The sequence below is a fragment of the Melozone crissalis genome, unplaced genomic scaffold, assembly GCF_028551555.1.
Source record: "Melozone crissalis strain CALT ecotype California unplaced genomic scaffold, PUWL_Pcris_2 ptg000068l_1, whole genome shotgun sequence".
NCBI lineage: Eukaryota > Metazoa > Chordata > Aves > Passeriformes > Passerellidae > Melozone > Melozone crissalis.
The window spans coordinates 15,424,499-15,437,114 of NW_026535846.1; the positions used below are offsets into that span (position 1 = coordinate 15,424,499).

The following is a 12,616-nucleotide window of genomic DNA, read 5'->3' on the forward strand; positions in this document are numbered from 1 at the left end:
GAGAGATGTATGAGTTTGCATCAGCTCTGCTAGAATCAGATCAGATACCTGTTCCCTCCCTCCCCCCAGCATACCATTGTGAGGAGACTTTGGAGTCTGTAAAATACAGTATTTTTCTGCTTAGCACTCTAATTAATATAATTTTATTCATTTACATTTGAAAGTTTAAGAGACATTTCTACCACTTTTTGTGATAGGTCAAAAGCAACTAACATGGTGCAGGCACTCTCCAAAAGCTCTGTGGTTTTGATAGCTCCCTGCAGTCTTCTGATGTAAAAATAATTATATTTTCACACCAGCAACACAAAAATAGTAGTTAAAAAACATGAAACAGTTGAAGGTCTGACTTGGGTCACATCGCTACTGTGAGGCCCTGGGAGCTGTCCTAAGTGAATTATAGACACATTTTAAGTCTTGGAAAACAGCAGCACCAGGTATTTAAAGGGCAGGCTGGGAGGGAGCAGGGAAGGTCTTTCATAGAGCAATATCAGCAACTGACCACCTGTCTTTCTTAATGCACAAACTAGAATTTGCTAATTACAGAGGGGAATACAATATTACAGCCCTTTTCTTAGATGTTATGGTGCCAGTCTACCTCACTTCACAGCCTGGCTCAATGATTCAGTCATTGCATGAGCAGCTGATTACTTAAGATTCCCTGGCAGGTTTTCCTCCCTGGCTTTGCTCACCATGTCATTCCTGGGCTTTCTGTCCTGCCTTTTCACAGGATGTTTTTCTTTTGTGTTTTTGTCACTTTGCAGTTCCTTTGGTCAACCTGCCATGCACAGGAGACAGCTACAGATATAATTGCTGGGGAGAGTACCTTATCACATGCTTCACAGTTGTCCTGCAAGAGCAGAAGTAGAACTCTCTTAAATATATCTGCTACAGTCCCTTTCATGTTATAGTAAGCTGCATGCAAGTCAGAAATATGTAAAAGGCCAAAAGTCTCAGTATACGGCCCCAAAATAGGAAGAACGGATTGGCAATTAATATTCTCTGGAATAAAGTAAACAGAGAGAAAATATGTATAACATCAAGACAAGGCTGATATAAACAGTTAGCAGGAATCTGGAGAGAAAAGGTAATATATGGATAGAAAGAGAAAAGCAAAGCCTCAGAACCAGAAGAGGAGCAGCAGTTCTGCAATGCAGCAGCAGCATGAAATAAAAATCATCCTATTTCATTTGTCAGGATTTTTTCAGGGCTTATGTTCTAAAGATTATTAAAAGGTAGCAGGAGAAGTGATTTAAGTATATTTGAGTAGAATGAATCAGGCAGGATTCAGAAGTACCGTGAGTGAATAGTCATTCATTTATTTGCTGAAACACTGTACATAATTAAGAAAGATTTTTGTCAGTAGAAATCCCCATTTCTTTTCAGAGGTTTATTAATGGAAAACATTTTTGAATTTAAGTATATGGTATCAACTTTCAGCAAATACTTACCTTAAACATTCCATGCATTAAAATGAACTCAGGGTAGGCTCATAAGTATCTTAGATGTATAACTATCACACAGAAGCCTTTTTAAGTCATGTTATTTTTAAAAAAAAAGTGCAGAACAAAGTAAATATTTTAGTAACAGTAAAGGCTTAACAAACTGGCAAGTTGGAAAAAAAATATTCCACCATGATCCACAAGCCCGTGTTTAACAAACATTACTGTTTGTTTTTTGGTTCAAACCACAGTGAGGTAAGGATGGAAAGACTGCCTAACTTTGAAATTCTTGTCTTCAGCCTGTTTTAACACAACCTTACCTTAAACAGAGGTGTTTTGTGTTCCTTGCCCAGTGCAACATTCCTCTGAGCCCTAAGGGAGGGAGACCGCCTGCTGTCACATCCTTTCTGAAGGGACCCACCCTCTCAGCAGGACAGCTCTGCTACAGCCAGCAATCCAACACCTCCAGCTTACCTTACTTTTTCTTGGCTTTTACACCTAGAAACCTGTGAATTTGAGGGAAGCCCTCACATACCCATGAGGATATTATCACATGGATCTATGTAATTTCTGTACTCTTGCTCAGAGGGCTGCTGGGGAAGACCAGTGCCATAAAAGGTGTCAGTTTGAGCTTTGCTTCAGTAACTGGCAAAACTTACATGTGTAGGAACGTGAATCACACACACTAATGTGTGACTCATGCATGAATGGGGAAAAAGTCACTTCAAAAACACTGTTATTTTCCCCTCTCCAGGCCCTGGTAGAATGTTGGGGCAGCCCACCTCACCAGGAAAGCAGGTGGTGGTGAGGGACAGGAAAGCAGGTGAAGGTCAGAGGTATGTGCTGGGACAGCCCTGCAGCAGCCGGTGCAGGGTGGGGAGAGCTGGCCAAGGAAGGGGGAACCCCCCTGGTGAGCCAAGAAAGAGCCAACCACCCTGAACTGGGAGCTGAACCTCCAATGACCAACTGGACCTGTCCTCACCACCTCCGCCACAGCTGCCAGGAGCATCCCTAAGACAAGACATCACTTTTGTCACAAAAGCAAGTAAACCCCATGAAATATTCCCTCGGTTATTTGTACCCTGTGTCTCTGGGGTGCAGGAGCCAGGGGTACAGGGGTGATGGGGTGCTGGGGACAGTGGGGCCGAGGAGCAGTGCTGTGACTGTGCAGGAGGGACCCCATGGCAGCACCTGAGGAGTCAGCACTGCCACTGGTGAGGCTGCACCTTCAGTGCTGTGTCCAGTGCTGGGCCCCTCAGCTTAGGAAGGACATTGAGGTGCTGGACCGGGTCCAGAGAAGGGTAACAGAAGTGGGAGAAACCCCTGGAGCAGCACAAGTGTGATGGGAGCTCTCGAGGGAGCTGGGGGTGTTTGGACGCTTAGGGAGGAGCCAGGCAGGGGTCGGGCTCTGCTCCCGGGGAACCACGACAGGACAAGGGGATAAGATCTTAGCTGTGCCAGGGGAGGTTTAGGTTGGACATTAGAGAGAATTTCTTCACAGAAAGGGTGATTAGACACTGGAACAGGCATCCCGGGGAGGTGGTGGAATCACCGTTCCTGGAGGTGTTTAAGGAAAGACTGAACGTGGCACTCGGTGCCATGGTCTGGGTGACAAAGTGGCGTTGGGCCCTCGGTTGGACTCGATGACCTCAGAGGTCTTTTCCAATCTATCTGTCGATCACCCTGTGACAGCGCGGGCAACCGCAGCCCCCAGCCCGGGGCGCGCTGACGCTGAGGGGTCCCCGGGCCCCTCCCTCCGTCCGCCGTGCCCCGGTGCCGGCCCGCCCGGGGAGGCGGGCGCCGTGACGCCAGGGCCGTGCGGCGGCTCCGCCCCGCGAGGCCGGAGCCGAGACGGAAGCAGCCGCCGCACAGCAGCCGCCGCCTGCAGCCGGAGCCCGACATGGCGCTCTGAGCCAGCCCCGGCCGCGCCGAGAGCCGCCACCCCGGGGGGCCCCGAGCAGCCGCCCCCGCGCCGGGTCGGGGGAGCGGGGCATGGGCAGGGCCGCTGCGGGGAGCCCGGCGGGCAGGGGACAGCGGCGCTAGCGACCCCCGCCCGCCCTTCGCGCAGCGCAGCCCCGCGGCCGCGAGGTGAGGAGCCGGCGGCGGGCGGGGGCCGGCGGGCAGGGCGGGGAGGGAAGGAGGGAGCGCGGCCCGCGCTGAAGCCGCCGCCTCCCCGCCGCTTTGTCCTTCCAGGCCCCGCCGCCGCCGCCCAGGAGAAAGAGGCCGAGATCGGGGAGCAGCGGGCGGCGCCCGCCCGGCCGCCGCAGCCCGCCATGGCCCACTCGCCCGTGGCGGTGCAAGTGCCCGGCATGCAGGTGAGCTCCGCACCGGGCCCAAAATGGAGGCGACGGGCCCGGCCCCGGCCCCGGCTCCGGAAGCGGCGCTTGCGGCCCGCACCGGGCGGAGCCGCCGCCGGGGCGCGGGGCGCCGCGGGTGGGCGAAGCGGAGCGGGGCCGCGGGGAGACCGCGTTGGGCTGGGGGGAGGCCGGGCCGGCCGCCGAGCCGGGGAGCGAGGGAGGCAGGGAGGGAACCTGCTCCGAGCTAACGGGAGGCTGCGGGGGCCGCGTACCTGCGCCCCGGCGGAGGAGAAGGGATTGCCCTCCCTGCCTGCCTCCCTTTGTTCAGGGGTGGCCGCGCCGCATCCAGGAGCACGTAAGAGCCTCTAAAACTGATTAAAGGCGAAGTGAAGTTAATCGCAGGGTGTGTGGGTGCGCTGTAAATGACATACCAGGCGCGCTGGCAGGCCGACCTGCTGCAGGACTTCCCCAGCAGCCTGGCGCTGGGCCTGTAGTGCAGCTTCCCGGAGGACCCTGGCGTTCATGGAAAGGTGGTATCTGTCAGGTGTGGTGGGGACAGAGCTCCGGGGAGCACAGTGTGTCAGAAACCTCCTCCTCCCCTCGCCTAGCAATGAGGCCTAGTGTCGTTTCTGTATGTTTGTGTTACCTGCTTGGAAAACAAACAAGTTGGTATGTTACTGACTTTCATCAGAAAGGCGGAATGCCTGTGACTCTTTTACTCCACTGGATAATCTGATACAAATTTAGCCAGAGATCTTTATCAATGTAAAGATCAGCTCATTTCAGTGCTAATTTTTGCTTGTCAGACACTGGCAGCCCAGTCAGTGTTTTGAGCATTATCTTAACTTCTGGGATAGTCATACCTGTAAAACATCAGAGGTTTTTTCACTTCAAATAATACAGAAACATTTATGATACCTCTCTCTGTGTATGTGAGAGATACAGTAGAGTTCAGAAGGCTTCAGAACAAGAAGTTAATAAATCTCTTGGTCAGGTAACTTTATGACTTCTAGAAAGTGTACAGTTGATGTATAAACAGTATTTGTATATTTATGCCAGTTACTATGGTTTACCAAGTGCTATGGTTTAGTTTACCTTTCCCCTTTCTAATAATTTCTAAGCTTTCTGAAATCTGTTAAATTATGGTCACTTTCTGTTTCTATAAGAGGACACAAGCCACATCTTCTCAGCCTACTTGTTCCATTGTGTCAGAATAACTGTTGCATTAGAACATCCTGAAGAAATTTTGTGATAAAAGATTTAAAGGCTTAAGTATGAGCTTCTTTAAATTACAGCCTCTGGGCTTTCTAGTGTGTTTGTATTTGGGAAACTTCTGTTTCAACATTCTAGTTTGTCAATTTCCTATTTTTATATCTGCTTAATGTATTGCTGTCCTGTTTTCCAACTGTAACTGCCAACACAAAAGGACCTTGAATTTATTTAAGGTTCTGTTTTTTCATTGTTATACCAATAAACTTTGTCCTAATAGCATCCTTATCCCCACTAGTATTGTTATTAGTGTTACCCGCAGCCCTTAACATATATCAGTATGTTAAAAACATTTTTTAGACTATGAGATAAATCCAGATGCATAGAATTAAACCACAGTTTTTTCCTTGGTGTTTTTTTTTTTTTTTATGAAGATGATTACACAAGTCCTGAAACCCTCAGAATACAAAAAAATAGACTTTGGTGTGATGTTAATCTGCTCATCCTTCTTCTAGAAGAGTCATAGTACAGAGTGTTTTAATTGAAAAAAATAAACTAAAACCAACACAACAACTGCATGGCAGCCTGAGGTAGAAGAGTTGTTTCCTTTGGGGTTTTTTAACCTATCTGGGCTGTTCAGGCAGGATCATCTAAGTGATGGTAAAATTGTGCCTGCTTCTGCTCAGTGTTAAAGTGAATGTGTGGTGATTGATTGAAGAAGGAATAAACAGGTTCCTCTGTGATGCAAGATGTAATAGTTATGTTAAAACTATCACTGTGGGAAAGTGTAATGTCAAACCTCTTGTTTTGTAATCTGTTGAGGAAAGATTTTATTGAATATAACAGTTGGAAACTGAATTTGTCAGAGAATGTCACAAGCTTGAAGTTTTCAGCTTTATTGTTATCTTATGCTTTTCTTTACATTTGATTATACAAAAAGTATAAAGAAAAATCCAAAAATGAACATGTTATGTAATTCACATATTCCAAAAACAAGGCTGAAGACAGTTTATCACCAAAGTATATCAGAAGCTTTTTTGACTCTCTAAAGATTTTTTCATCTTATGAAGAGTCACGTCCCCTTTAAAAAAACCTCAAACATGGAAAATTACAGAAAATCACCCAGAGTTATTTTGGTGGACTTGGAGTCTGACTTTAGTCCCCTGGCAGCAATGGCAGACCCAGAGGTGGTATTACCTGCTGCCCTTATGAGTAGTTACAGAGCCATTTGCTTTTGTAGTGGTTACATTCTGTTTAACCTGTCTTGTGTCCCTAACAAACCCAAATTTTATACCTAACAATTCTTGCCTCTGCAAACAACTTCCTAAACACATCCAGTTTCCTTGCTCCTTTGGAAGGGCTCCACTTGATGCAGTTGTACAGAGTTAACTCAGCCAGCTGCCAAACTCCTGAGCCCATTCAGGAAAACCCAAGTACTCAGTGTGTGTATAACATGAGTGGTCTGAAGCTGAACATGATACCCCAAATTATGGCATTTACACAGAATCCAAGATGAGATGGAAAATGGAAAGGACGGTGAGCACAGTTAAGGTGTCCTGGTTACAGGAAGCACAGTTTGCAGTGAGGTTTTATTCAGTAATGTCACAGTAACTTTGTTCCTTGGGATAAAAATATTCAAACTAGTTCTTAGTCAGGAATGCTTTGAGATCTCACAGTGAGAAACCTGTTCACCAGCACTGTCTTCAAGGAATCCAGTTGAACTCCTACAGAACATTTGTGGATACAGCTTGAAGGAGACATTTTGCCTGTCTTTGCCAGCCCAGGTGCTGAAAGCAGTTGGAGTGAAGGTGTTGGATCCTTTATTATTAGTCCTAAGTGCTCTGGTATTGCCCAGCAGACAGAGTACACAGTTAGAGTTGTTTGTTTCAAGTGATGGGAACATTTCAAGGGTGTCATTTGAGATTGATGTGTTTCTGATGAACTTATGTTCTTGGCAGCATCTCACACAATGCTCCAAAACCCTTTACAAATAGAAGAGGTTGGAATCTGTTCACTTGCAAGTGACTAACAATTAACCTTTCTAAGGTGGACAGGGAGGCTACTTTTCAATATGTCAGCATTTAAATTTTCTAAAGTAGTCTGTAAATTTGCTGGAGCATCACTCCAGTAATAAATGCCTTTTTTAGCTGGTGGAGTTTTAATGTATAAACTTACCCTTTTGCTATTCTAATTTGTCTGTGAAATATTAGTTTATTAACTGATGGAAATATTGATTATTCTCATTTATATTTTTTGTTAGTATCTGTGTCTTTGGAGCCTGATTTGGGGCTTTATGTCCCATTTTCTCTACTATCCTATTTATCTAAACACTTTATTTCCTTTCTCATGGCTTTGTTGATATCTCCTGATGCTGTATGACAGTAGTTTTGAGCACAGCCAGAAAGGTTGTTTAGAGCTGCTCTCCATCTGTTTTTGTTGGCATTCAGGCTATCTTGCAATAAAGAACCTAACTTCCTCTAAAAGTGTAGCAGCCAGGAGCATGTGACCTGTCAGGCAGTGTACTCTGATTCACAACTGAAGGATTGCTTGATTAAATGAAATCTGGGATGTCAAGGTGAGCTTTGCTCTCTGTGCTGCCAGTTAACAGAGCTGCTCACTGAAGGGCTGAGAGCAGCTGGAGAGCCCCTCCCTGCAGGCTGCTCAGGGCAGATCACCAAATGCCTGCTTGGGTGAGTAGAGAAAGATTAGAGGTAGTGTTTAATTTTGTAAGTGGTCTTTTTCATAGCCCTAGAAAAAAACCCCACATTTTCTCTTAACTTCGTGCACATCTAGAAATGTGTGGTAGCTACAGCTAGTCTGGAAGTGTGTTAGATTTCTAGTAAACCTTATGCACTGAAGTTAAAAGGATATGGCTTCTCTTAAGAGTAACCAGTCTGTTATTGTAAAATACTTAAATGTTTAGAAAGTGCATGTTAGAGAAACTTAAACCTTCAAAGAAAGATGCATTCAAAGTTCTTTTAATTTATTTCTCCTAGGAACTGAGCTGTATCCAGATGCTTCTACAGCAAATTTGAAAAGGCTTTAAACTTTTACTATTTAGAAACGTGTCTTAAGGGAAACTGGAAAGTCTAGCACTTGTTGGGCACCAGGAGACTTCCACAGTGCCTAGGAAACTGATGTCTTATGATTAAGTTGATGTGGACTGTGGTGTTTTTTCCAGTTTCAGTTCCTTGATTGCTGCTTTGAGCTGTGGTGCAGGTAGGCTGCAGGAAGACAGTATTTTAAGCCTTATGGAGAACAAGCCTGTTTTCTGCTTGAAGCACAAAATATTTGTGGAATTCAGCACTGCAGTTGTTCCTTTCCTGGTTCTGCAGGGCCTACAAGTTCTATTGTATCTAATAGCAGATTCCTGAATCAGCTCAGGCTGTATTAGCTAAACTTGGTTCTTCCCTCTTCTGCCTTGTGGTAATGTCCTAATATCTGGTGGCAAGAAAAGTATGGCTCAGTTATCCTTGTAATGTCTTACTGGTGTCAAAGGAGAAGAGTAGACAGAGCTCTGAACAGTGTTCAGCACATGGGAGCTGTGCAGTTATAATCACCTGGAATTCAGCACATGCTTTTGTCAAGGTTAAAAGAAAAAGTCTAGTCCTGTAGTAGTATTTTCTGTGCATATTTTACAGTTTTATAGACACAGTGAGTGCTTTGACTTGGAATTCAGAGGTAAACCAGCTGAAGCTGCTGAGAGCACATAAACCAGCTCATCTTAATCTCTGTACTGTTCTGTACCATCATACTCTGTCAGTTTTGGGCAGAGAATAATATTCCCCCAAAGGTAAAAACATTGCATCTGAAAATAGAGTTCCAACTTTTAAAAGAATATAATTGCTATTTTATTCTGATTTTAACATTGAATATATTTACACTGGCTGTTTTTGAACTCCAGTGTCTCAGCTTTACAAGTCCTTATGAAAGCTTTGTCTTACTTTTCTCCTTTTTCTCCAAAAGGAGAATGTATAGCAAGCAATAGTTCAGTAATATATTGCAGTTTTTTATTTAGGTACATATTTTGAGGGGAGGAATGTTTCTTTCTATATAGAAACTCAGTGGTACACCAGGAGGTGTCTATATCACTGAATGTGCCTCTGCTACAGCATTTGTCCCATGATACCTGTGAAATGTGTTGGTGAGGATGGACAAGAGTAGTAGCCTCAGCTTTCAGTCATCTATAAAAGTGAAAGACTGAATTTTAAAACCAGCAGTAAAAGTACCACTTGTTTTCTCTTTAGTGACTTCTTCAGATTTAGAAGTAGTGAAATTTGGAAAATTGTAAGAGACTGTTGTTGTTCCTTTCATTTATTCTTAGGGACTGAATTTAATAATTGAGAAAAGCATTCAGAAATGGGTTTTGGGAAGATGAGATTGGAGATTAATGGTACAAAGTTGGTTTTGAAATGCTTCTGTGATAAATATTTTTTGTCATGCTGTAGTGTCTGCTTGTATGGTATCTTCAAAGAAATTTTTGGTGAAATATCTGTTGTGTCAGGAGTCAATGTTCCAAGTCCTGCTATTTCTTTCTTACAATAATTTGAAAGAAAATTCCTTCCTAGTACTGCCTCACCAGCATTTATTTAAAGAACTGTCATTTGTTCTTTAAATTTAAACTTCTTCCAGTTCTTCTGGAACATGTTTGCTCTGCTGATTAGGTGAGGATCACTGAGCACACTCCTTAAATCTTCTGGGAAGGTTGCCCACCTGGTGATACTCACTGAAATCTCCTCTGCCACAGGATTGCAAGTCAAAGAGATTTGACAAAAAGAACTGAATCAGAGAAATTTATACAGGTACTGACAAGGTAGCAGTAGCTTGCTGGTCTCATTCTTCATCATATTTTGTGCATGTGTTTTTGCAGAGATGGGCTATATTGATTAGGTCCATAGCTCAGGAGAGAGCATGTCTCCAACTTAGTTCCTTCTTCATAAGGAAAACTTTGAAGAATTGCAAAAATCTGCAGGTTTTGGAAGTGTGTATCCAAGTTTGTGTTGCCGAAATCTGGATTTGAATGGTCTTGATTGAGGCAGCATATCTGAAAAAGCTTTTTGACAAGGTCTGTCATGGTTCTGCATAAATTCTCTGTGCATCAGTGAAGGGAAAAAGGGAATGAGAAATGTGCAGAAATCTGCAGGTTTCACACTTGAGCCTTGGAAGGAGAGTCTGAGAGCCCAGAGTGGCTTCACTGTTTACATGAACCAGAATTCAAGAACCATGTGTTCAGTTCTGGAAAATGGAGGGCTTTTTCCTGTTTCCTCCTGCTCCCCAGTCTTTTGCAGACTTTCCTCTCAACTGGGTACTGTTATATGTTTTGAATATCTGAATAATGTTGACTGGGGGAGGATCAGAGGGTGTCTATGCTGTGCTAGATGTCGAGCTGTGTATCAGTGGAGGCTTCTGTGTTGGGAGCTAAATGCAGAATAATAAAAACAGTGTACAGCTTGAAGCGACCATGAGTGTTGTAGCATGCCTAAATGTAAAACACTGAGTAAAAAGATTGAATTTCTACTGATGTAGATCAGCTAAAAACATAGAGAATTATGAGGGGAGCAAAATGTTCTTGCTGTTGATCTCTCACCTAGGAAGGTGTCATCTGGCAGCTGGTCATAGCAAGAACATTTTCACATTCCTGCACAGCTTTATTCTAGCCTAGTTGGCAAGAAGAATCTGATTCTTTTTTTTTTTTCTCCAGGGTGTTTCTTTTTCTCCCCTCCCCCTTCCCCTTGCCTTTTATGTAATGAGATGCTTTGCCATCCTATGAATGAGCTGCAAAGTAATTGAAAAAGGAGTTTCCTGAAACGGGCAGGTTGGTTCTGGCAGCAGAAGTTTCTTTCTTTGCAGCTCATTTTGGAGTTGTATTTCTGGTTTTTCTTTGTGTGCTTTTTGTAGCTTCAGGTCCAGTATCATTGATATGATCAAGGGCCAATGTTCAAGAAGAAAGTACAGCTTTCAAGCTTGTGGTCCTCTAGCCTTAGGGGAGAGGACAGAAGCTGTAGGATTTTGGTAGACTGGTGTTTGCCTTCCTTTCTCCAAATGGTCCCTCCCCAAATTAGAGAAAGAGTGATACCCTCTAAGTATGGGGTCCCACTTAGGGTGCATTGCAGGCAGTCACTGTGCCTGGAGCCTTATCTGTGGTAACTAAACTTGTGGCCTGCTCTTTAACCCACCCACACTGTGGTTTGGAGCCATCCTTTTTCAACTAGCATGTTTGTGCCTCACTTTAATTTTGTTTGGCCTGAAAATAAGTAATGACTTCTTCAGTGGAGAGATTTAGCAAAAGTACTAATGTGTGTCATACTTGAGATCTTTTTACTGCTTTTTAGTTTATGAATTGGCAAGTTAAACCCCTGGATTTTGTTGTTATTTGTGTTCTAGCTGGCTTGTAGTATAATTCTGATCTTATTTACAGGAGGAAGGTCTGTGTGTCAAGTCCTAATTTAAACAGGAAACACTAAAATGGCTTCTAGAGTGAGAAGGCCTGTCAGATTTATGTAACAGTTGCCACTTGGCTGTATTTAAATGTTAGGAAAATGTTTGAAATGCTGTAGTGATATAGGTTATTGCTGGCAGAGTTCTGACACAGTTATTCCTTTAAATGGGTGTGGCAAAAAAAATTGTTTGTGTACTGATAAGCAGGCTGGTGCTGAAAGGAAAGGCGCACTGCTAAAAGTAGGCTGCAGCCCATAAATGGCTGTTTTGCCATATTCCTGTTAGATGTGGCCTTTGAAGTCTCTCTGCAGAGTATGTTTTACAGAGCAGTTCTTAAAATTGAGAGGTTACAAGTGTTCTTAAGCAAGAAGAAATTGCAGTAGTCCTTTATGTACTGACTTCTGATTCAGGTTAGTTCATTGAGGTGGGCAAGTTACTCATTCAGCATTCACTTGTCCTGCACTGTTCAACAGAGAAGATGAAACTTGTGAAAGATCAGTTTGTTGAACTGTTAATAAATGCAGAACAGTTAGTTGATACACTGGGACATCAGAACCTGTTGATGTCTTGAACTGATTTCTGTCTCCGTTTTAGCTTTTAGCTAAAAAACATTCAGCCACTCACATCTTTTTCAAATTGTAGTAAAGACTCAATCATGTAATTTGTGTGTCCCCCCCCACCTTAATTTCTCTGATTTTTTTAATGGGCTGTGCTCCTCAGAGATTGAACAGATTGGAGATTATGCAGCTGTATGCAGTGGTTTGAGGACATTTAAAAAATATACTAGATAGTTAAAAGATACTGATACATAGAATAGAAGCCAAGTGGGACTCCATTTGAACTGTAGGATGTGTAGGATATCAGTTATAGAGAATCTCACTTTCAAATTTCCTTTGTTTCCTTTCCTCCATGCAGAGTGCTCTTTATAAATAATTGGTGTAATATTTTTAAATTGCCTTGTGTCAAAGAGCTAATCTTTGCAACATATGGTATTAGTCTTTTTTTGTGCTTATTTATGCTTTTTCCTAAGCTGCTTTATGGTGTGTGAAAGAAAAGCTAAGAATAGAGGAAGTGAGTTCAGTGGTTTCCATTTCCAGCATAACGTACAATTGACAGCTCGCATCTGCCACGGGTCAGAGGTGCTTTGAATATGAAGGTAATTCTTTCCTTCAAAATCTGACAATAGGTGGATTTGAATGCTGATTTTAGAGATTTGATAGTCATGGAAATTCT

General features: G+C 43.6%; 1 protein-coding gene across 1 annotated transcript in view; it reads left to right on the plus strand.

Moving 5' to 3' along the window:
* The first annotated feature begins 3,082 nt into the window (after window positions 1-3,082).
* The window catches only part of STK26 (serine/threonine kinase 26), a 29,564-nt gene continuing 20,030 nt past the window's right edge, over window positions 3,083-12,616 (plus strand). Inside the window, exons 1-2 of the mRNA XM_054289919.1 lie at window positions 3,083-3,527; window positions 3,633-3,754. Coding sequence (XP_054145894.1) covers window positions 3,083-3,527; window positions 3,633-3,754 — 567 coding nt within the window. The remainder of the gene's footprint in view (window positions 3,528-3,632; window positions 3,755-12,616) is intronic.